At 36.9% G+C, this 19,458-nt stretch overlaps 2 protein-coding genes and 1 non-coding gene across 3 annotated transcripts; all 3 read right to left on the bottom strand.

Moving 5' to 3' along the window:
* Positions 1 to 752: 752 nt before the first annotated feature.
* Positions 753 to 1,930, bottom strand: LOC109187019 (uncharacterized mitochondrial protein AtMg00810-like). The gene is made up of 2 exons (XM_019337178.1): positions 1,431 to 1,930; positions 753 to 1,344 (listed from the first exon to the last, which is right to left on the bottom strand). The coding sequence occupies exons 1-2, from the start codon at positions 1,928 to 1,930 to the stop codon at positions 753 to 755; spliced, it is 1,092 nt and encodes a 363-aa protein (XP_019192723.1).
* A 3,211-nt stretch (positions 1,931 to 5,141) lies between these two features.
* LOC109187017 lies at positions 5,142 to 5,837 on the bottom strand. The gene has a single exon (XM_019337177.1). The coding sequence runs from the start codon at positions 5,835 to 5,837 to the stop codon at positions 5,142 to 5,144; it is 696 nt and encodes a 231-aa protein (XP_019192722.1).
* A 9,611-nt stretch (positions 5,838 to 15,448) lies between these two features.
* TRNAT-AGU lies at positions 15,449 to 15,522 on the bottom strand. The gene has a single exon. It is a non-coding gene; the product is annotated as a tRNA-Thr (tRNA).
* Positions 15,523 to 19,458: the final 3,936 nt, after the last annotated feature.

The following is a 19,458-nucleotide window of genomic DNA, read 5'->3' as shown; positions in this document are numbered from 1 at the left end:
TTTTTCAAGAGCTAAATATATTTTTTTTTTATGTAAAATGATATAATTATATGTTATCATATATGAAAAATAATACAACGTACCTACCATATCTTATAACTCCTAATAAATTTTGTTATGTTAAAAAAAAAGAGTAATGCGTTTAAATGAATTTTCTAGTAATATTCCACATGGAAAGTGTAAAATTCACAAATCAATGGCTTGTTCTTGTAGCTCAGTTTGTTAGAGAGTAAGGTGGGTGTCTTGAATTCAACTTTCAACAAGAGTAAATTTTAATACGAGTTTAAAACAATAATACGAATATGTAATAAAATTAAAATTTGAAAAGTATAAATTATAATTTATAGAAATAAAATAATTTTTAAAATTATTATTTTAAATATTTTAATAGAATGCCAACTATCATGTAGTGTGATGGCATTTCAGTTACCATTTCAAATGGAGGCTCATAAGTTTGAGCCTCGATGGTGGGAGCTTAGATTCTTTGGGCTGAAAATGTTTGAGAAAATATAAAATTGTTGAGAATTCAAGTATGGAATGAGACAATGAAGAATGTGTAAACTGGAATAGAGAAAACTGAATGCATTGAATTCGTGTACTGAAGATTACAAAAACTAACTCAACTCTTCCCAGAAGGAAGAAGCAAAGCTTATATCCACTGTTACACATTAACTACCAAAAGTAGTTAGAAGATGAGAAATTACAAGAAAGCCCTTGGCAGTTTTGCTTAACAGAAAAGAAGACTTTGATGTCTATTTTATCACCCCCCCGTAAGTTGGAGCATGAATATCTTGAAGGCCCAGCTTAGAGTGGAAAGCATCAAACAGCAGCCTTGGTAGTCCTTTTGTGAAGCCATCAGCTACCTGTTTTTGTGTGGATATAGACATAAGCTTTATCACCTTCTCATGAACCTTTTGCTTGACAACATGGCAGTCTATCTCAATATGTTTGGTCCTCTCATGGAAGACATGATTTTCCCCTATTGCTATTGCAGATTGGCTGTCACAGAAAAGGGTAGTGGGACTGTTTGGCTTAGCTTTTAGATCATCTAACAAGTATAGGAGCCATTGTATTTCACACACTGTGGATGCTAGAGCTCTATACTCAGCTTCAGATGATGATCTTGACACAGTGGCCTGCTTCTTAGTCTTCCATGAGATTAATGACTGCCCAAGATAAATGCAAAATCCAGTTATAGACTTTCTAGAGTCTGCACAGGTGGCCCAATCTGAATCAGAGAACCCCTGTAGTTTGGTAGCAGAATCAGCTGGGTAGAATAATCCCTTCCCTGGGGATCCTTTTAGGTATCTAAGTACCCTATGAGCAGCCATAAGATGAGTATCCCTAGGCTTATCAACAAATTGGCTCAGTTTTTGTACAGCATAAGTGATATCTGGCCTTGTGTTTGTTAGGTATAATAGTTTACCAACCAGTCTTCTATAAACTTCTGGTTTATCAAGGAGATTTCCCTCAAAGTTGCTGAGCTTTTGTCCTGCACTGATGGGAGTATAAACTGGCTTGGCCCCTGGAAACCATTCTCTTTCAAGATTTCCAAAGTGTATTTTCTATGGCATAGGTTGAGACCATTATCTGTTCTGAAAGCTTCAAGCCCCAAGAAGTAGTTTATATGACCAAGATCTTTTATCTTAAAAGTCTTGTCCAGAAACTCTTTTAAGCTGTGTATCTGCTGGGAATCAGAACCTGCAACTAGAATATCATCAACATAGATTAAGAGAGCCATGAAAGACTTGTCTGAGACTTTGGTGAATAAGGATGGGTCAGCTGCTGATTGTTTAAATCCATTGTCTTGCAAGGCTGTTGTTAGCTTGGCATTCCACTGTCTACTAGCCTGCTTTAGGCCATAAAGAGACATCAACAACCTGCAAACTTTGTTCTTGTTCTCAGTTTGATATCCAGGGGGTGGAACCATATAGACTTCCTCTTCAAGATCCCCATGTAAGAATGCATTATTTATATCTAACTGCCAAGGTTGCAGTAGGCGCTAGGCGCTAGTCGGGCGGTCGGGCAGCGCCTAGCGCCTAGGCGGTCTAGGCGGCGCCTAGGCGGATTCTAGGCGGGGCTAGGCGGGCACCAAAAAAATTAAAAAAAATAGTGACAGACTTGTAGTTCGACAATTATAATGAGGTTGTTTTCAACGTTCACTCAAATAACACATCTAAATAAATGAAATAATGATAATTTATAAGTCATAATGTCATAATAATATTAAAATCAATAATTAATGAAAGACGACATCGGTCAAAATCAGTCAAAATCAGACAAAATCGGTCAAAATTGGTCAAAAACGGTCAAAATCGGACGAAATCGGTCGACTCGGCCGAGTTGGCCGAGTTGACCGACTCGGCCGAGTTTGACCGCCTAGGCCGCCTAGCGGCCGCCCAGGCCGCCTAGGCGGCCGCCTAGGCGGCCGACCGAGTTTTGGCCGCCTATAGGCCAAAACTCCAAGGTAAGTGGCCGCCTAGCGCCTAGGCGGGCGCCTAGGCGGCTAGGCGGCCGAGTTTTACATCACTGCTAACTGCTGAATTTCCCACCCTCTTGCAATAGCCACAGCTAGGAATGTTCTAATGGTAGTCATCCTTGCCACAGGGGAGGATGTGTCAATGTAATCCACCCCTAGTTGTTGGGTATACCCTTTAGCCACCAATCTAGCTTTGTACCTTTCCACAGAGCCATCTGCTTTATGCTTCACCTTGTATACCCACTTGCACCCAATAGGAGTTTTGCCTAAGGGTAAGTCTGTGAGAATCCAAGTGTTGTTTTCAATCAAAGCATCCATTTCCTTTTTCATTGCATTTCTCCATGATTCATGTTGGACTGCCTCCTTATATGACTGAGGTTCCTGTGATGAGAGAATAGAGGATGCACATAGTTTGTAGTTGAAGGGCAAGCAATCATATGATATGACTTTGTCAAGTGAATGACGGGTTGACATCTGTTTGTCTAGAATCATTGTCTGGCAATAATAGTCTTGCAGCTTTGTAGGTGCTTGCCTTACTCTTTATGATCTTCTTGGTTCTATCTGGCATCTGTCTATCTGTATTGGATCACTTGCTTCATCAGATTCACCCTCTGGAATGATACTGCTTAATGTGTCATCATCTGGTTCATGGGTTGGGGTGTCAAATAATCCCAAGCTTTCAGGCCTGATACTTTCAGTTCTTTCTGTAACTTGGTCATTAACTTCTCTCCTATCTATCAAAGGTGATGTACTGACCTCAGTAGAGATTGGTATTGAAGGCAACACAGGATTGAACAATGCCTTAGCTTCAGTTTTGCCCCCCTTTAGAGGAAAATTTTGTTCATAAAACTAAACATCCCTGGATATAAAGGTGCACCTGTCAACAAGATCAAACAATATATATCCTTTTGTGTTAGCAGGAATTCCCAGAAATATGCATTTCTTGGCCCTTGGTTCCATCTTATTTCTTCCTTGGGGAATGGTGGATGCAAAACATAAGCAACCAAAGGCTCTGAGGTGTTGATAGTCTACATCTTTTTCAAACAGAACTTCATAGGGGATCTTCTCATCAGATCTTGCAGGAGGCAGCCTGTTAATAAGGTAAGATGCATGCATAACACAATAATTCCAAAATTCTATAGGCAAGTCAGCTTGAAATCTTAGGGCCCTGGCCACATTTAAAATGTGTTGGTGCTTTCTTTCTGCAATCCCATTCTGTTGGGGAGTGTAAACACAAGATTTTTGGTGTACTTTTCCTTTATCATTCAGAAAGTTACTCATTAGGAATTCAGTACCATTATCTGTTCTTATGGCCTTAATTTTTGTAGAAAATTGTGTCTCAACCTGCTTATAGAAGCTTTGAAATAGGCTCTTAACTTCAGACTTACTTCTCATCAAATGAAGCCATGTGAATCTACTGTGGTCATCCACTATAGTCAAGAAATAGTGTTCTCCTGTTGTGGATGCCACAGGAAAGGGACCCCAGACATCCATATGCAAAAGATCAAAGCACTTTTCAGCTCTGGAGGTACTGTTAGGGAAAGGGGACCTTTTGTGCTTTGCAAAATGACAAGTATCACAAGGAATATTCAAATATTTTGACAACTAAACATCTTTTATTCCATTCAAAAATTGAATTCTATTCACAGGGTAGTGTCCTAGTCTACAATGCCATAGATCTAGGGACAAGCTATTACAATGGATGTTCTTATCAAGCTGAATGCTCTTTCCTTTTGCAGGAGGTTCACTGAGCAAATATAGGCCATTCCTTTCCTTAGCAAAACCAACCATCAATCCACTGGGAGCCTGAACCTTGCAAGAATCAGCACTTAAAATCACTTCACAGTGCCCTTGTCTAGTGAGCTTGCTAACAGATATAATGTTGAATGTAAAGGAGGGGATATATAACACATTACTCAGCAGCATATTAAGATGTAATCTGACTTCCCCTATATGTGTCACACTAACAGTCTCACCATTGGGCAGTTTTACAGATAATCCATGAACCCTTTGACAATTCTCAAAATAGTCTAGGGAGCAAGTGATGTGATCAGTTGCTCCTGAGTCTAATATCCAAGTATCATTAGAAGAAATAGCATTGATAGTATGGAGGTTGGAAATAAACCTGCCTTCATTGGAATTTGGCTTCAATCCCTGGCTATTGGTTGTGACTGCACTTGTGGAAGGTTGATTCTTAGGATTCTGGGAATGTAGAAGAGCTATCAGCCTTTGAAACTGCTCTGCAGTCATGCCTATATCCCCAACTTGATTTATGGAGGCATTCTGAGCTTCTTGGCCTTGTTTGTTCTTGGATTTGTATCCAGCTACCCATCCAGGGGGGTAGCCATGCTTTTTATAGCACTTTTCCACCGTGTGTCCATTCATATTACAAAAGGTACACCTAGGTACATTCTTGCCACCAAAATTTTTGAGCTTCTTCTTGTTGGTATTAGAAGATGAGAAAGCCACAGTGCTCCCTTCTCCAAACATCCCTTCTGTAAGCTGTGGTTGACTGTTTTGTATGGCATTGGATTGAATCACCTCAACAGGTTTCTGGTGATTAGCAAATCCATTGATCTTCCTCTCTATTTTCAAGGCCATGCTAAGAACCTTCTCCATCAAGGATTCCCGACTTTATAGTCTCGAATTCATCATTCAACCCTTATAAGAATCTAATCACTCGATCATCTTCTTTCTCTTTCTGAATTTTACTAAGCAGAGTGCAGGAACATCTAGGGTTGCACTCACAATTTGGCAGAGGTCTCATTGCGTTCAGCTGTTCCCACAGAGCATTACACTTGGTAAAGTATTCATTGATAGTTTTGTTACCTTGTGTGTTTCTGAATATCTCGTTCTGGATTTCAGCTATCTTGTGAGGATCTGTTTGTAAGTACCTCTCCTTGAGCTTATTCCAGATGTCCTGAGCCTTCTCGCAATAGAGTACACTCTCTGCAATGGTGGAATTTAGGGATTTCAGAATCCACGAACACACTATGTTGTTGCATCTCCTCCACACAGTATATCTGGCATCGAGATGGCTTGGACAAGGAATTAAACCGTCAACGAGGCCGAATTTGTTCTTCACCTCAAGAGCTATCTTCATGGACCTGCTCCACGATGAGTAATTGAGCTCTGTCAGAGGAGGAGAAACCAAGACCAGATTCGGATTCTTGGTTATGTGAAGATAGAGGGGGTCGTCGAATTCATCGTTTCGACCATTAGGGTTCGAATTCGTGGCATTCAGATGAGCGAATGAGGCATTCTCGTCTCCGGCTGGATTTCCGGCTGAAGTTCCTTCGCCGGAAGCTATGTTCGTCGTTACCGCTGCGACGTAACTCCGGTAGAGCTCTGATACCATGTTGAGAATTCAAGTATGGAATGAGACAATGAAGAATGTGTAAACTGGAAAAGAGAAAACTGAATGCATTGAATTCGTGTACTGAAGATTACAAAAACTAACTCAACTCTTCCCAGAAGGAAGAAGCAAAGCTTATATCCACTGTTACACATTAACTACCAAAAGTAGTTAGAAGATGAGAAATTACAAGAAAGCCCTTGGCAGTTTTGCTTAACAGAAAAGAAGACTTTGATGTCTATTTTATCAAAAATAGATACTACCTTGTAAAGAATCATAAGTATTTAAAAAAAAATATTTTAATAGAATAAAGTGTGTTGGGTTGGACTCATATCTAATCTAACTAACTTATAAGAGTCAATGCAAGTTATACTCCTGAATTATGTCCATATTCATTGTAAAGTTGTGCATCATGTTAAAAATGAAAAATTATTGCGTGGACTGTGGTCCACACAGCTGTATGGACCACGTCCAAAACAACGTTGTTAATTTTATGAGTAGCTGTATGGACCACATCCAAAACAACGTTGTTAATTTTATGAGTATGACCTTTGGGTAGTCAACGACTGACCAATATTACTCCAACTACTTCCCCAAATAGGATCATGTCGTCCGCAGAAAACAGATGTGTTAGGCATGACCCCTCTCTAATGATCCTTATACCTTTCAATCTGTTGGTTAACTTCATCTCCTCAATAATGTGACTCAAGCGTTCAACGCATAGGACGAAGACAAGGGGAGATATTGGATCTCCTTGGTGGATGCCTTGGCTGGGTTTGAACCACGGTGATGTTCTTCCGTTCAAGGAAACAGCTAGTCTTGATGTCGAAATGCATGCCATAGCGATCTCTGTCCATTTGTGGTTGAAACCTATATCATGGAAGATTAATCGGATGAAGCTTCACGACAGCCTATCATAGGCCTTCTCCAAATCAATTTTTAGCAACATTCATAAGGTTGCTCGCTTTTTCATTTTCATGGATTTGATAACCTCTTGATATGTTAGTATATTGTCTGTAGTTTGCCTCCCGGGAACAAAACTGGATTGGTGATGCCCAACTAGACGCCTCATAACTGTTTTCAATCTGGATGCCAGAGTCTTCGAAATCACCTTGTATAAGACATTGCAAAGCTAGATAGGACGGAGTTGCTTGACCAATTCTGGGTTAGGAACCTTTGGAATAAGGGTTAGGAGAGTATCATTAATTACACCCTTTAGGTATGCTGCCAGATTCAAGAGCCTTTAAAACAAAATCTGTTACGTTATCTCCTACTACCGACCATGTATGTTGATAGAATCCGGCATGGTATCCGTCTGGGCCGGGGGATTTGAAGGGTGACATATCAAACACAACTTGTTCAAATACTTTTCAAAATATTTTTTAAATAAGGTGGCTATGAAGGTATTCTAAATTAAATGACTATTTTGGCCCGATTGTAATAACTATTTTTTGACATGAGGGGAATAGCATCTTTGGATGATTGTTAATTAATAGGTATATTTTTAACACCTAGTGTTTTTATAACTGAATTTAAAAATCACTATTATTTTACGGACATCAAGTTACCTAACTAGATTATCTCATACTAAGATAAATTCGAGAACTAGTTTAAAATATAGAGATTGGATCACAAAACAAAACGAAAAGAGAGTCACAAGTGTAAGGATAATAAATATTAATTGCTATAGATCAGAGGATATTGCATGTTCCATCATGGAAGACAATATTATATTTGTAGAAGATAAGAACATAATTCAAGAGTTTAACTTGCATTAACTCTAATAAGTTAGTTAGTTACCAACTCTACCTAGCACGTCATTAAAATATTTCAAATAATGATTTTTAAAATTTCCACAAGTCTAACCACTGCAAAAAAAACTTCTGTAAACTGCAAAAAAATCTCTCTGCCTCTCTGCCCTCCCAAACCTTGCTTCTGGCCGTTCCTTCGTAGTGTGGCCGCCGACCACTGGCCGACTCTGTCCTTGGCCGGCTGTCTTATACTTTCGTAGTTCCTTTGTATTTTGTTTTTTAGTTTCACAACTTCCACCACCAGATCTAATCAAGAAGCCTCTCACCATTGTCAACGCTTATTTTTTAAACAAAAAGGGAAAAGAAGGCTTTGTATCAATGTTCTTTTCTTGAATCTAGGTAAAGAAGGCTTTGAGTTCTAAAAAAGGACAAGAAGTTCTGTGCTTTGATCAAGGACAAAAAGGCGTGGTGTTTTCTTGACAGAAGAAGGGATGGAGTTCTGTTTTTTATCTAAAGATCTATGTTTTTTACCTTTTCCATAAGTTATTTTGACAAGTTATTTCCTCCCGCTTCTTTGGCGAGTTATTTCATCTCGTTTCTTTGGTGAGTTCTTTTTTCATTAAGGTGAAACGATTTAATTGATCATGGCGTATGTTTATCTCATCCTGAGCAATGAAGAAGATCTGAACAATGATATATACAGTTCAGATTAATGAAGATATTGTCTATGGACAGAAGAGCTGCAATAGTTGCTCAGGTGGTATGCAAGACTTCACAAACAGAGTCAGTCTTGGATAGCCAGATAATTAACAACATCAAAGAAGCTTCTGGTTCCTCCAATGAATTCAACTTCAATCTTGTAATTCACATACGGTCGCCACCTCCGTGAAGCAAGCGGAGGCGGCGTCCGATCGTCTTCCCCTGCCACCATCTCCACCATAGAGAACGTCCGTCTTCAATGTCTTTGTCATCGCTACCGGTCATTACTCCTTTATTTTCGCACGGTTATTTCCCTTTGCTTTGTTTAACTATTTTAGTTTGTTTGCAATTTCTGTGTTTTTCCTCTCGTTATTTTGACGAGTTTATTCCTCCCGTTTACTTGGCGAGTTCTTTTTCCTAAAGCGTGAAACGATAAAAATGACCATGGTGTATGTGAATCTCATCCTGGGTAACAAACATGACAATGAAAATGAGACTTCTCTGAACTATGATATGTAGTTCAGCCAGATCGAGATGGTGATATTGTCAATGGATAGAAGAATAGAAATAGATACTCAGGTGGTGTGTAATATTATTCAAACAGAGTCAGTTTTGGGAACGTTTGACCAGATCATTAAAGAAGGATTAAGTTACTCCAATGAATTCAACTTCAAATTTGTGAAACAGTCTGCGAATCAAGTTTTCTGACTGTAAAGAATGTTTGACCATTATATTTCATCGATCCTTATTGTAAACGTTACAGCCTATGATTAATGAATTAGCTTCTTTATTTTCAAAAAAAAAATATTATTATTTTCAAAAAAAAAATAATTATTATGTTAATCTATGAATTGTTAATTATTTATTTCAAATTTCAAATTTAATTATCAAACTTTTATTTCATGACTTTGTTAAAAGAGCTCTTGTTGAGAGTTGAACTAAAGACCTCCCACTTACTAAACAATGCTCTAACCAACTGAGCTACAAGAGCTATTCACAAGTTTATGAATTTTCATCTTTTCAAATGTAATATTAATATTAATAGAATAAGTAATTTAAGCATTTTACTTTTTTATTTCACTTGAAAAAAAAAACACGTAGGAGTTATAAGACACTGTAACTAATTAGTATTATTTATCAAATACGTTAACATATAATTATATTTTTTTCTTGAAAAAAAACAAATGCAACTTTTGAGATAGTAAAATAATGTAATTTAATCTTTTAAAAATCAGATATTACAATGTGCTTTTTAAAATATCTTTTAATTAAGGTCTCTATCTTGGTATTCTAAATTAAATCACAATTTTGGCCATATTTTAGTAACTATTTTTTGACATGAGGGCAATAGCATATTTGGATGATGGTTAATAGGTGCATATTTAATACCTAGTGTCTTAATAACTAAATTTAGAAATCACTATTGTTTTAGGGAATACAAGTTACCGAACTAGATTATCTAATACTAAGTTAAATTCGAGAACTGGTCTAAAATATAGAGATTGGATCACAAAAAAAAGCCAAAAACGATTCACAAGTGTAAGAATAGTAAAGCTGTATTGCAATATATCAGAGGATATTGCATGTACCATCATGGAAGATATAATTCAAGAGTTTAACTGGCATTGACTCTCATTTAATTAGTTACGAATTCTATCTAGCACATTATAAAAAAATATTTCACATAATAATTTTTAAAATTCATGTAAATCTACTAGAAATAATTCACATTGTCTAATTCCAACCCTAATACTCTCTTGATTTCTGACTCCTCAAATTCACATACGGCCGCTGCCTCCGTGAAGTAAGCGAAGGCAGCGTCCAATCGTCTTCCCCTGCCGCCATCTCCACCGCAGACAACATTCATCGTCATTGTCTTTGTCATCGCTACCAACCGTTAATCCTTTATTTTCGCACAGTTATTTCCCTTTGCATTGTTTAACTGTGTTAGTTTGATTGCAATTTCTGTGTTTTTCCTCTTGTTATTTTGATGAGTTTATTCCTCTAGTTTACTTGGGGAGTTCTATTTCATAAAGCGTGAAGTGATAAAACTGGTCATGACGTATGTGAATCTCATCCTGGGTAACAAACATGACAATGAAAAAGAGACTTCTATGAACTATGATATGCAGTTCGGCCAGATCGAGATGGAGATATTGTCAATGGATAAAAGAATGAAAATAGATACTCAGGTGGTGTGTAGTACTATTCAAACAGAGTCAGTCTTGGGAACGTTTAACCATATCATTAAAGAAGCTTTAAGTTACTCCAAAGAATTCAACTTCAAATTTGTGAAACAGTCTGCGTCGAGTTTTCTATAGCATTGCTAGGGAAGTTGTTTCTATGTCTGAATGTAAGGAATGTTTGACCATTCCATCGATCCTTATTGTAAACGTTTCAGCCTATGATTAATGAATCAACTTCTTTATTTTCAACAAAAAAATTAATGTAAATATAAGAATTTTTAATTATTTATTTCAAATTTAATTATCAAACTTTTATTTTATGACTTTGTTACTAGTACTCTTATTGAGAGTTTAACTCAAGACCCCCCTCTTACTAAAGATGTGCTCTAACCAACTGAGCTACAAGAGCTAGTCATGAGCTTACGAATTTTCATATTTTCAAATGTAATATTAATATTAATAGAATAATTAATTTAAGCATATTACTTTTTTGTTTGACTTGATAAAAAAAACAATTAGGAATTATAAGACATTGTATCTAATGAATATTATTTATCAAATACGTTAACATATAATTGTATTTTTTTCTTGAAAAAAAAATGCTACTTTTGAGATAGTAAAATAATGTAATTTAATCTTTTAAAAATCATATATTACAATGTACTTTTTAAAATATCTTTTAATTAAGGTCTCTATCTTGGTATTCTAAATTAAATCTCAATTTGGGCCAGATTTTAGTAACTATTTATTGACAGGAGGACAATAGCATATATGGATGATGGTTAATAGGTACATATTTAGTACCCTAGTGTCTTAATAACTGAATTTAGAAATCACTATTATTTTAGGGAGTACAAGTTACCGAACTAGATCATCTCATAGTAAGTTAAATACGAGAATTGGTTTAAAATATAGAGATTGGATCACAAAACAAAGCCTAAAGAGATTCACAAGTGTAAGAATAATAAAGCTGTATTGCTATATATCAGAGGATATTGCATGTTTCATCATGGAAGACATAATTCAAGAGTTTAACTGGCATTGATTGTCATTTAGTTAGTTACGGATTCTATCTAGCACATTATAAAAAATATTTCAAATAATAATTTTTAAAATTCATGTAAATATATTAGAAATAATTCACATTCTCTAATTACAACCCTAATTCTCTCTTGATTTCTGACTCCTCAAATTCACATACGGTCGCTGCCTCCCTGAAGAAAGCGGAGGCGGCGTCCAATCGTCTTCCAGTACCGCCATCTCCACCGCAGACAACGTCCGTCTTCATTGTCTTTGTCATCGCTACCAGTCGTTACTCCTTTATTTTCGCACGGTTATTTCCCTTTGCTTTGTTTAACAGTGCTAGTTTGTTTTCAATTCCTATGTTTTTCCTCTTGTTATTTTGATGAGTTTATTCCTCTAGTTTACTTGGCGAGTTCTTTTTCATAAAGCATGAAACGATAAAACTGGTCATGACGTATGTGGATCTCAACCTGGGTAACAATCAGGACAATGAAAATGAGACTTCTCTGAACTATGATATGCAGTTCAGCCAGATCGAGATGGAGATATTGTCAATGGATAAAAAAATGGAAATAGATACTCAGGTGGTGTGTAATACTATTCAAACAGAGTGAGTGTTGGGAACGTTTAACCATATCATTAAAGAGGCTTTAAGTTACCCCAAAGAACTCAACTTCAAATTTGGAAACAATATGCGAATCGAGTTTTCTATAGCATTGCTTGGGAAATTGTTTCTATGTCTGACTTTAAGGAATGTTCGACAATTCCATCGATCCTTATTGTAAACGTTTCAGCCTATGATTAATGAATTAGCTTTGTTATTTTCAAAAAAAAAAATTAACATAAATATATGAATTATTTATTTCAAGTTTAATTATCAAACTTTTATTTTATGACTTTGTTACTAGTGCTCTTGCCGAGAGTTGCACTCAAGACCTCCAGCTTACTAAACAGGTGCACTAACCAACTAAGCTACAAGAGCTAATCATGGGTTTATGAATTTTCACATTTTCAAATATAATATTAATATTAATAGAATAAATAATTTAAGCATATTACTTTTTTGTTTGACTTGAAAAAAAAACAAGTAGGAGTTATAAGACATTGTAACTAATTATTATTATTTATCAAATTCATTAACATATAACTATATTTTTTTCTTGAAAAAAAAACATATGCAACTTTTGAGATAGTAAAATAATGTAATTTAATCTTTTAAAAATCAGATATTACAATGTACTTTTTAAAATATCTTTTAATTAAGGTCTCTATCTTGGTATTCAAAATTAAATCACAATTTTGCCCATATTTTTGTAACTATTTTTGACAGGAGGACAATAGCATATTTGGTTGATGGTTAGTAGGTGCATATTTAATACCTAGTGTCTTAACTACTGAATTTAGAAATCACTATTATTTTAGGGAGTACAAGTTACCGAACTAGATTATCTCATCCTAAGTTAAATTCGAGAACTGGTTTAAGATATAGAGATTGGATCACAAAACAAAGCCAAAAGAGATTCACAAGTGTAGGAATAATAAAGCTCTATTGCTATATATCAGAGGATATTGCATGTTCAATCATAGAAGACATAATTCAAGAGTTTAACTGGCAATAATTCAAGAGTTTAACTGGCATTAACTCTCGTTTAGTTAGTTACGAATTCTATCTAGCACATTACAAAAAATATTTCAAATAATAATTTTTAAAATTCATGTAAATCTACTAGAAATAATTCACATTCTCTAATTCCAACCCTAATTCTCTCTTGATTTCTGACTCTTCTAATTCACATACGGCCGCTGCCTCCGTGAAGCAAGCTGAGGCGGCGACCAATCTTCTTCCACTGCCACCATCTCCACCGCAGACAAGTCTGTCTTTATTGTCTTTGTCATCGCTACCTGTCGTTACTCCTTTATTTTCGCACAGTTATTTCCCTTTGCTTTGTTTAACTGTGTTAGTTTGTTTGCAATTTCTGTGTTTTTCCTCTTGTTATTTTGATGAGTTTATTCCTCTAGTTTACTTGGCGAGTTCTTTTTCATAAAGCAAGAAATGATAAAACTGGTCATGGCGTTTGTGAATCTCATCCTGGGTTACAAACATGACAATGAAAAAGAGACTTCTCTGAACTATGATATGCAGTTCGGCCATATCGAGATGGAGATATTGTCAATGGATAAAAGAATGGAAATAGATACTCAGGTGGTGTGTAATACTATTCAAACAGAGTCAGTGTTGGGAACGTTTAACCATATCATTAAAGAAGCTTTAAGTTACTCCAAAGAATTCAACTTTAAATTTGTGAAACAGTCTGCGAATCGAGTTTTCTATAGCATTGCTAGGGAAGTTGTTTCTATGTCTGACTGTAAGGAATGTTTGACCATTCCATCGATCCTTATTGTAAACGTTTCTGCCTATGTGATGCGTAGTATATTTGCAAACAAATAATTCTCGAAGTACGAGTTATCGATCCATAGAGAAGTGGTTGTATCAAACACTAGTTACTAACTTATTCATTAGAGCTAATCCTAACAATTACTTAGATGATTGATTGGCATAAAATAAATAAAATAATACAGAGGTTCAGGATTTTGAAAACAATAAGAGAGAAGATGAGATTCATGGGATTCAAGTCTTTAATCACCCCTAGTGCCAATTAACGTTTGTAATATTTAGTTTGGAATTAAGACTTGTATGGGAATCCAAAGCGGAACAGAATTACTCTCGTAATTCCTACCCCTAGTGAATTTCCATTCCCGTGGCTTAAACACCCGATAAGATTGAAGATCAGCATTCAATTATTCCCAATTACTACCATCTCCCGATGCACAACAATCTAGAATAAGATTCCCCCAATAAATTCCCCTTTTCCCAAGGTCCAACCATTAGGTGCAATCGTGTGTGCCCTAATTTATGCCCCAACTCCCATGGGTGACACAAACAAAGCAAACGAAACAAGTAACTATGGCCATTAATTATAAGCATCAAACAATATTATCATGATTGCAACACAAGTATTAAACCCAAATAATAATATATTAAAGAAACTGAGAGCTCAGGCACATAGGTTCATAAACACTTTTACCCAAGAATCTCTAAAGAATTTAGCCAAGCATGGCTAAATTATACATAGCAAATATAAATAAAGAATTACAAATCATCAAAAGAGTACAAGAATTAACCAGACGATTTTCTCAAATCTCCCTAGTCTTCTTCTTGCTTTCCAAGACAACTTGTGGCTCTTGATTTCTCTCCTTCTTGTCTCCAAGAATCTCTGAATTCTAAACTATGAATTGTAAATTATCTATTCTAATTATTTACTACTAAGCTACCACACTCTTCATTAGGGTTGAAGAATGTGGGATTTTATAGTAGATACAAAGCTGGGACGAAATAGGAATTTGCCTACTTAATTTAATTTGAAGTTGGAATTGGAATTTGAATTGGGAATTGAAATTTGATTTCTAGCTTTTGGAATTCTTGAATTCAGCGCTTCATTTTAATTTGTTTGGCGCAGCGTCATTCTCGACCGCAATATCTTTTTGAAAATTTTGGACGTGTCGAGCCTTTAGCTCGACGCGTCGAAAATGCTGGGTACATGCGTTTCGGTCTATATTGACTCCAAATTTGCCCTCGAACTTCCCTTGCTCATAACTTTGACCTACAATGGTTCAAAAACACCAACAAACACCGTAAAACATTAAAAGCAATTGTGAATCATAATTAAATGATAATAGCAAGGAAAACATGTATTAAATAAGTAAAATTAAAGAACTTAATTACCGAGATGATTCAAAATAACTATAAAAACAAGCACAGATGTGATAACAACACTATGATTAATGAATTAGCTTCTTTATTTTCAAAAAAAAAAAATTAATGTAAATATATGAATTGGTAATTATTTATTTCAAATTTAATTATCATACTTTTATTTTATGATTTTGTTACTAGTGCTCTTGTTGAGAGTTCAACTCAAGACCTCACGCTTACTAAACGTGTGCTCAAACCAACTAAGCTACAAGAGCTAGTCATGAATTTTTGAATTTTCATCTTTTCAAATGTAATATTAATATAAATAGAATAAATAATTTAAGCATATTACTTTTTTGTTTGACTTGAAAAAAAAAAAAGTAGGAGTTATAAGACATTGTAACTAATTAGTATTATTTATCAAATACGTTAACATATAATTATATTTTTTTCTTGAAAAAAAAAAAAAACAAATGCACATTTGAGATAGTAAAATAATGTAATTTAATTTTTTTTTTTTTGGTACGAACAACTTAATTCATTATATCATCTCCAAGACAAGTTACAAGAAAAAACGGTGGCACATCAAACCACTCCCCACAATCTGGCATAGAAACAGCCGCCCTGGCTAGAGTGTGGGCTACCTGATTCACAGATCGTTTTACAAACTGGAATTCGACATCATTAATGGAAGATGCCAATTCTTTAATATCCCCTACCAAAAAACCAAACGAAGAGAAAAAAGATTCACTATGGATAGCATTACAAAGCAACTATGAATCAGTTTCGGCCTCCACATTACCCATACCCGTATCCTTCAGCCAACTCAGTGCCTCTCGCATACACATGGCATCGGCTACTCTCGGCTCAAAAAACCCCATTACCCTTCCATTCTTGGCAGCCAGAAATCTACCATCATCATCTCTTAACACCCATCAGAACCCCACCCTACCATGCTGCTTATCAACTGAAGCGTCCGTATTCAACTTGAGCCTTCCCCTTCTCAGCCTCTCCCACCGCCCCAATGCCCCCCAGTCTGCTGTCCGCCATCCACACACTGTGCCGCCCTCCAATTCTCCCAAAACACCATGGTGCACCGCAACATCAACTCCAGGTCCCAAGGTTGAGCATTCCACACCACATCATTCCCGGCGGTCCACAAACCCCAACACAACATCAATAACTTGGACATTTGGTCATGTGACAACACTGCAATGCAATTAAAAAGCCACTCACCCACAGTATCTCCAGCGACATGGGTGGTCAGAAGATCCAGTTTCCTTCGCGCCACAAGAGCCTCACGGCAGGCAACAAATAAATGATGAGCACTCTCACTCTCCTCCCTGCACATGTGGCATATAATATTACAATCAACATGTCGTTTTAACAGTGCTTCACGAGTTGGTAAATATGAAGCTGCCAATTGCCAACCAAACATTCTAACTTTAGGCGATACACTAAGATTCCAGATTGAAGCCCATGGCCTCGTATCCGTAGCTTGGGAGGAAAGATGTCTATAACAAGATTTCACCGTAAAAACGCCTTTACTATCCCACTGCCACACCCAAGTATCCGGTGGTTTACGAATACTAATTGGTATTTGTAAAATCAGATTAGCATCTCTTATATTAAACAAATCCCTTACACAATCCACATCCCAATACGTACCTTGTTCATTCAACAAAGAAGCAACGGGAGCACTTGCTACTGACTCATGCAATATCGTCTGCACATACGGGTACTCATCCACCGGCAACCACGGATCGGTACCGATCATAATACTTCGACCATCTCCCACACACCGTCGGCTACCCTCCCTTAGGACTTGCTGAACCGCCCTCATTCCCCGCCAAATGTACGAAGGGTTAGACCCTTCTTCTGCTTCGAAATAGGAACCTCGGGGATAATACCGTGCCTTATACACACGGGCTACGAGCGAACTCGGATCCTTTACAAGAAGCCATGCCTGTTTAGCAAGCAATGCTAAATTCATCTCCCGCAAAGTGCGAAAACCCATCCCACCCTTATTCTTCGGCACACACAGTCCCTCCCACGCGCGCCATCGAACCCCCCCCCCCATTCACCACTACACCCGTCCACCAAAAGGAGTTCATAATGACCTCAAGTTACTTACATAACGTAACAGGGAGAAGAAAAACCATCATGGCGTATGCCGGCATGGCCTGAATAACATTTTTTAGCATAACCTCCCGACCTGCCCTGGAGAGAAACCTCGCATTCCAGGACCTTACCTTCGATAATATTCTTTCTTTAATAAACCCGAGGACCTCCTTCTTTTTCCTGCCTACTAATGAAGGGAGGCCAAGATACCGACCTGTAGTATCCCCTTCATTAACCCCCATTATCGTCACAACATCATCTCTAGACTGACCATCCACATTATAGCTAAAGCACACAACAGACTTCTCATAATTTATTTTCTGGCCGGAGGCAGCAGAATAAGTGTCTAGCACCCTCCTCATTGTATTACTTTCCTGCATATTAGCCCTGAAAAACAGAAAACAATCATCTGCAAAGAGTAAGTGAGAGATTGGAGGTGCTCCCCGCGCTACCCTTACCCCATGCAAACTCCCCTGTCGCATTTGTTTTTCTATCAACGCACTAAGGCCCTCTGCCACAATCAGGAACAGATACGGAGATAACGGGTTTCCCTGTCGCAACCCCCGCTCCGGCACAATTGGACCAACCTGTTTTTGTTCATGGAGCACATGGTACCGCACAGACGTTAATGTCTCCAGCAAAATATCTACCCATCTTCCCGCAAAGCCCAACTTAAGCAACATAGCCTCAACAAAACGCCACTCAACACGGTCGTAGGCCTTACTCATATCCACCTTTAACGCCACGACACCCTCACGACCCTGAGTTTTCCTCTTCAGATAGTGGTGCGCCTCATATGCAAGCATAATATTATCACTTATGAGGCGGCCTGGCACAAAAGCACCCTGTGCTCCCGAAATCAACCTGTCTAGCAGCACCTTCAACCGATTAGCACACACCGTACTAGCCACCTTATATAGTGAAATTATGCCGTGAACCTTAAATTAGCTGAACCTGAACTTCTACTTGATTTTAAAACTTATATTAGATTTTGATCGATTAATTTTTGTTATTTAATGATAGTAAATAACAAAAAAAAATAAAAGTAGTAAGTAAATCAAGTACACAAAGATTTGTTACGCAGTTCGGAGCGCTTCTCCTACGTCTCCGGGGCAACCCACGTCAGCCCAATCCACTATTGATGTTCACCAAGGAGTTTTACAATAGAACAGTACATTAGACTCTCACAGTCTTAACTACCATACTACAAACAACCTTCCTAACATCCAACCTGGACCGTGACGTGCATGCCTTGATAACCTTTGAACAATACTTCAACTGAATCAGGCGCAGACCGTAGCTCAGCAGACTTCGACTGACTCAGGCGCAGACCGTAGCTCAGCAGAATAATATATTTAATTCAATTTGTTAGCAGTATAATATTCACTTCTCAAAATAATATTAAATCTCAAATTGGCAAGTTTCCACAATGAGTAATCTTCCCTTTTATAGTAATAATCCCTTCACCAAAATAAGCCACGTGAATAGCTTCATCAAATGCTCAAATCATTCACTGCCACTCATTTAAACCAAATCCTTATAATTTGCTTGAACCACAATCAGATTGCTGACTTCCTCTTCATATACACAATAATTGTGAGCCACTCAATTAAATACCATAAGATAGGAAAAATGGTCCAAGAGCTTTGGCTAACTTAAATCTATTTATTATACAAATAAATTAGCCAACAACAAGGTTTTTAATGTGTACAAATTATGTACATTTACAATCTCCCCCTTTGGCAATTTATTTGGTAAAAACTATAACATCTTATACTTTGGGCAAACAAGAAAAATAAAATAATTTTATTAAAAAGCCCTTAGTATATGTGCCATACAATAACCTAAGGTAAGAAAAAAAACATTACCAAAAGCTCTTGTAGACCATGTTCCATGAACTCATAGTATTAATTTTCAGAGAATGTGTGCTGTTTATGAACCCCGAGAAACCTCAATATTCAGATAGAATAACTGATCACCAATAGATAGATTAGCTAAATAAAAGCTGATCATCCAATAACCATAAGTTCACTGTTTTAGATAATAATAACCAGTAACTGATAATAATGGTCGTAAACTGAAGAGATATA

The sequence above is a fragment of the Ipomoea nil genome, unplaced genomic scaffold, assembly GCF_001879475.1.
Source record: "Ipomoea nil cultivar Tokyo-kokei standard unplaced genomic scaffold, Asagao_1.1 scaffold1416, whole genome shotgun sequence".
In the NCBI taxonomy this organism is placed as follows: Eukaryota; Viridiplantae; Streptophyta; class Magnoliopsida; order Solanales; family Convolvulaceae; genus Ipomoea; species Ipomoea nil.
This window is presented reverse-complemented; position numbering and strand designations above follow the sequence as displayed.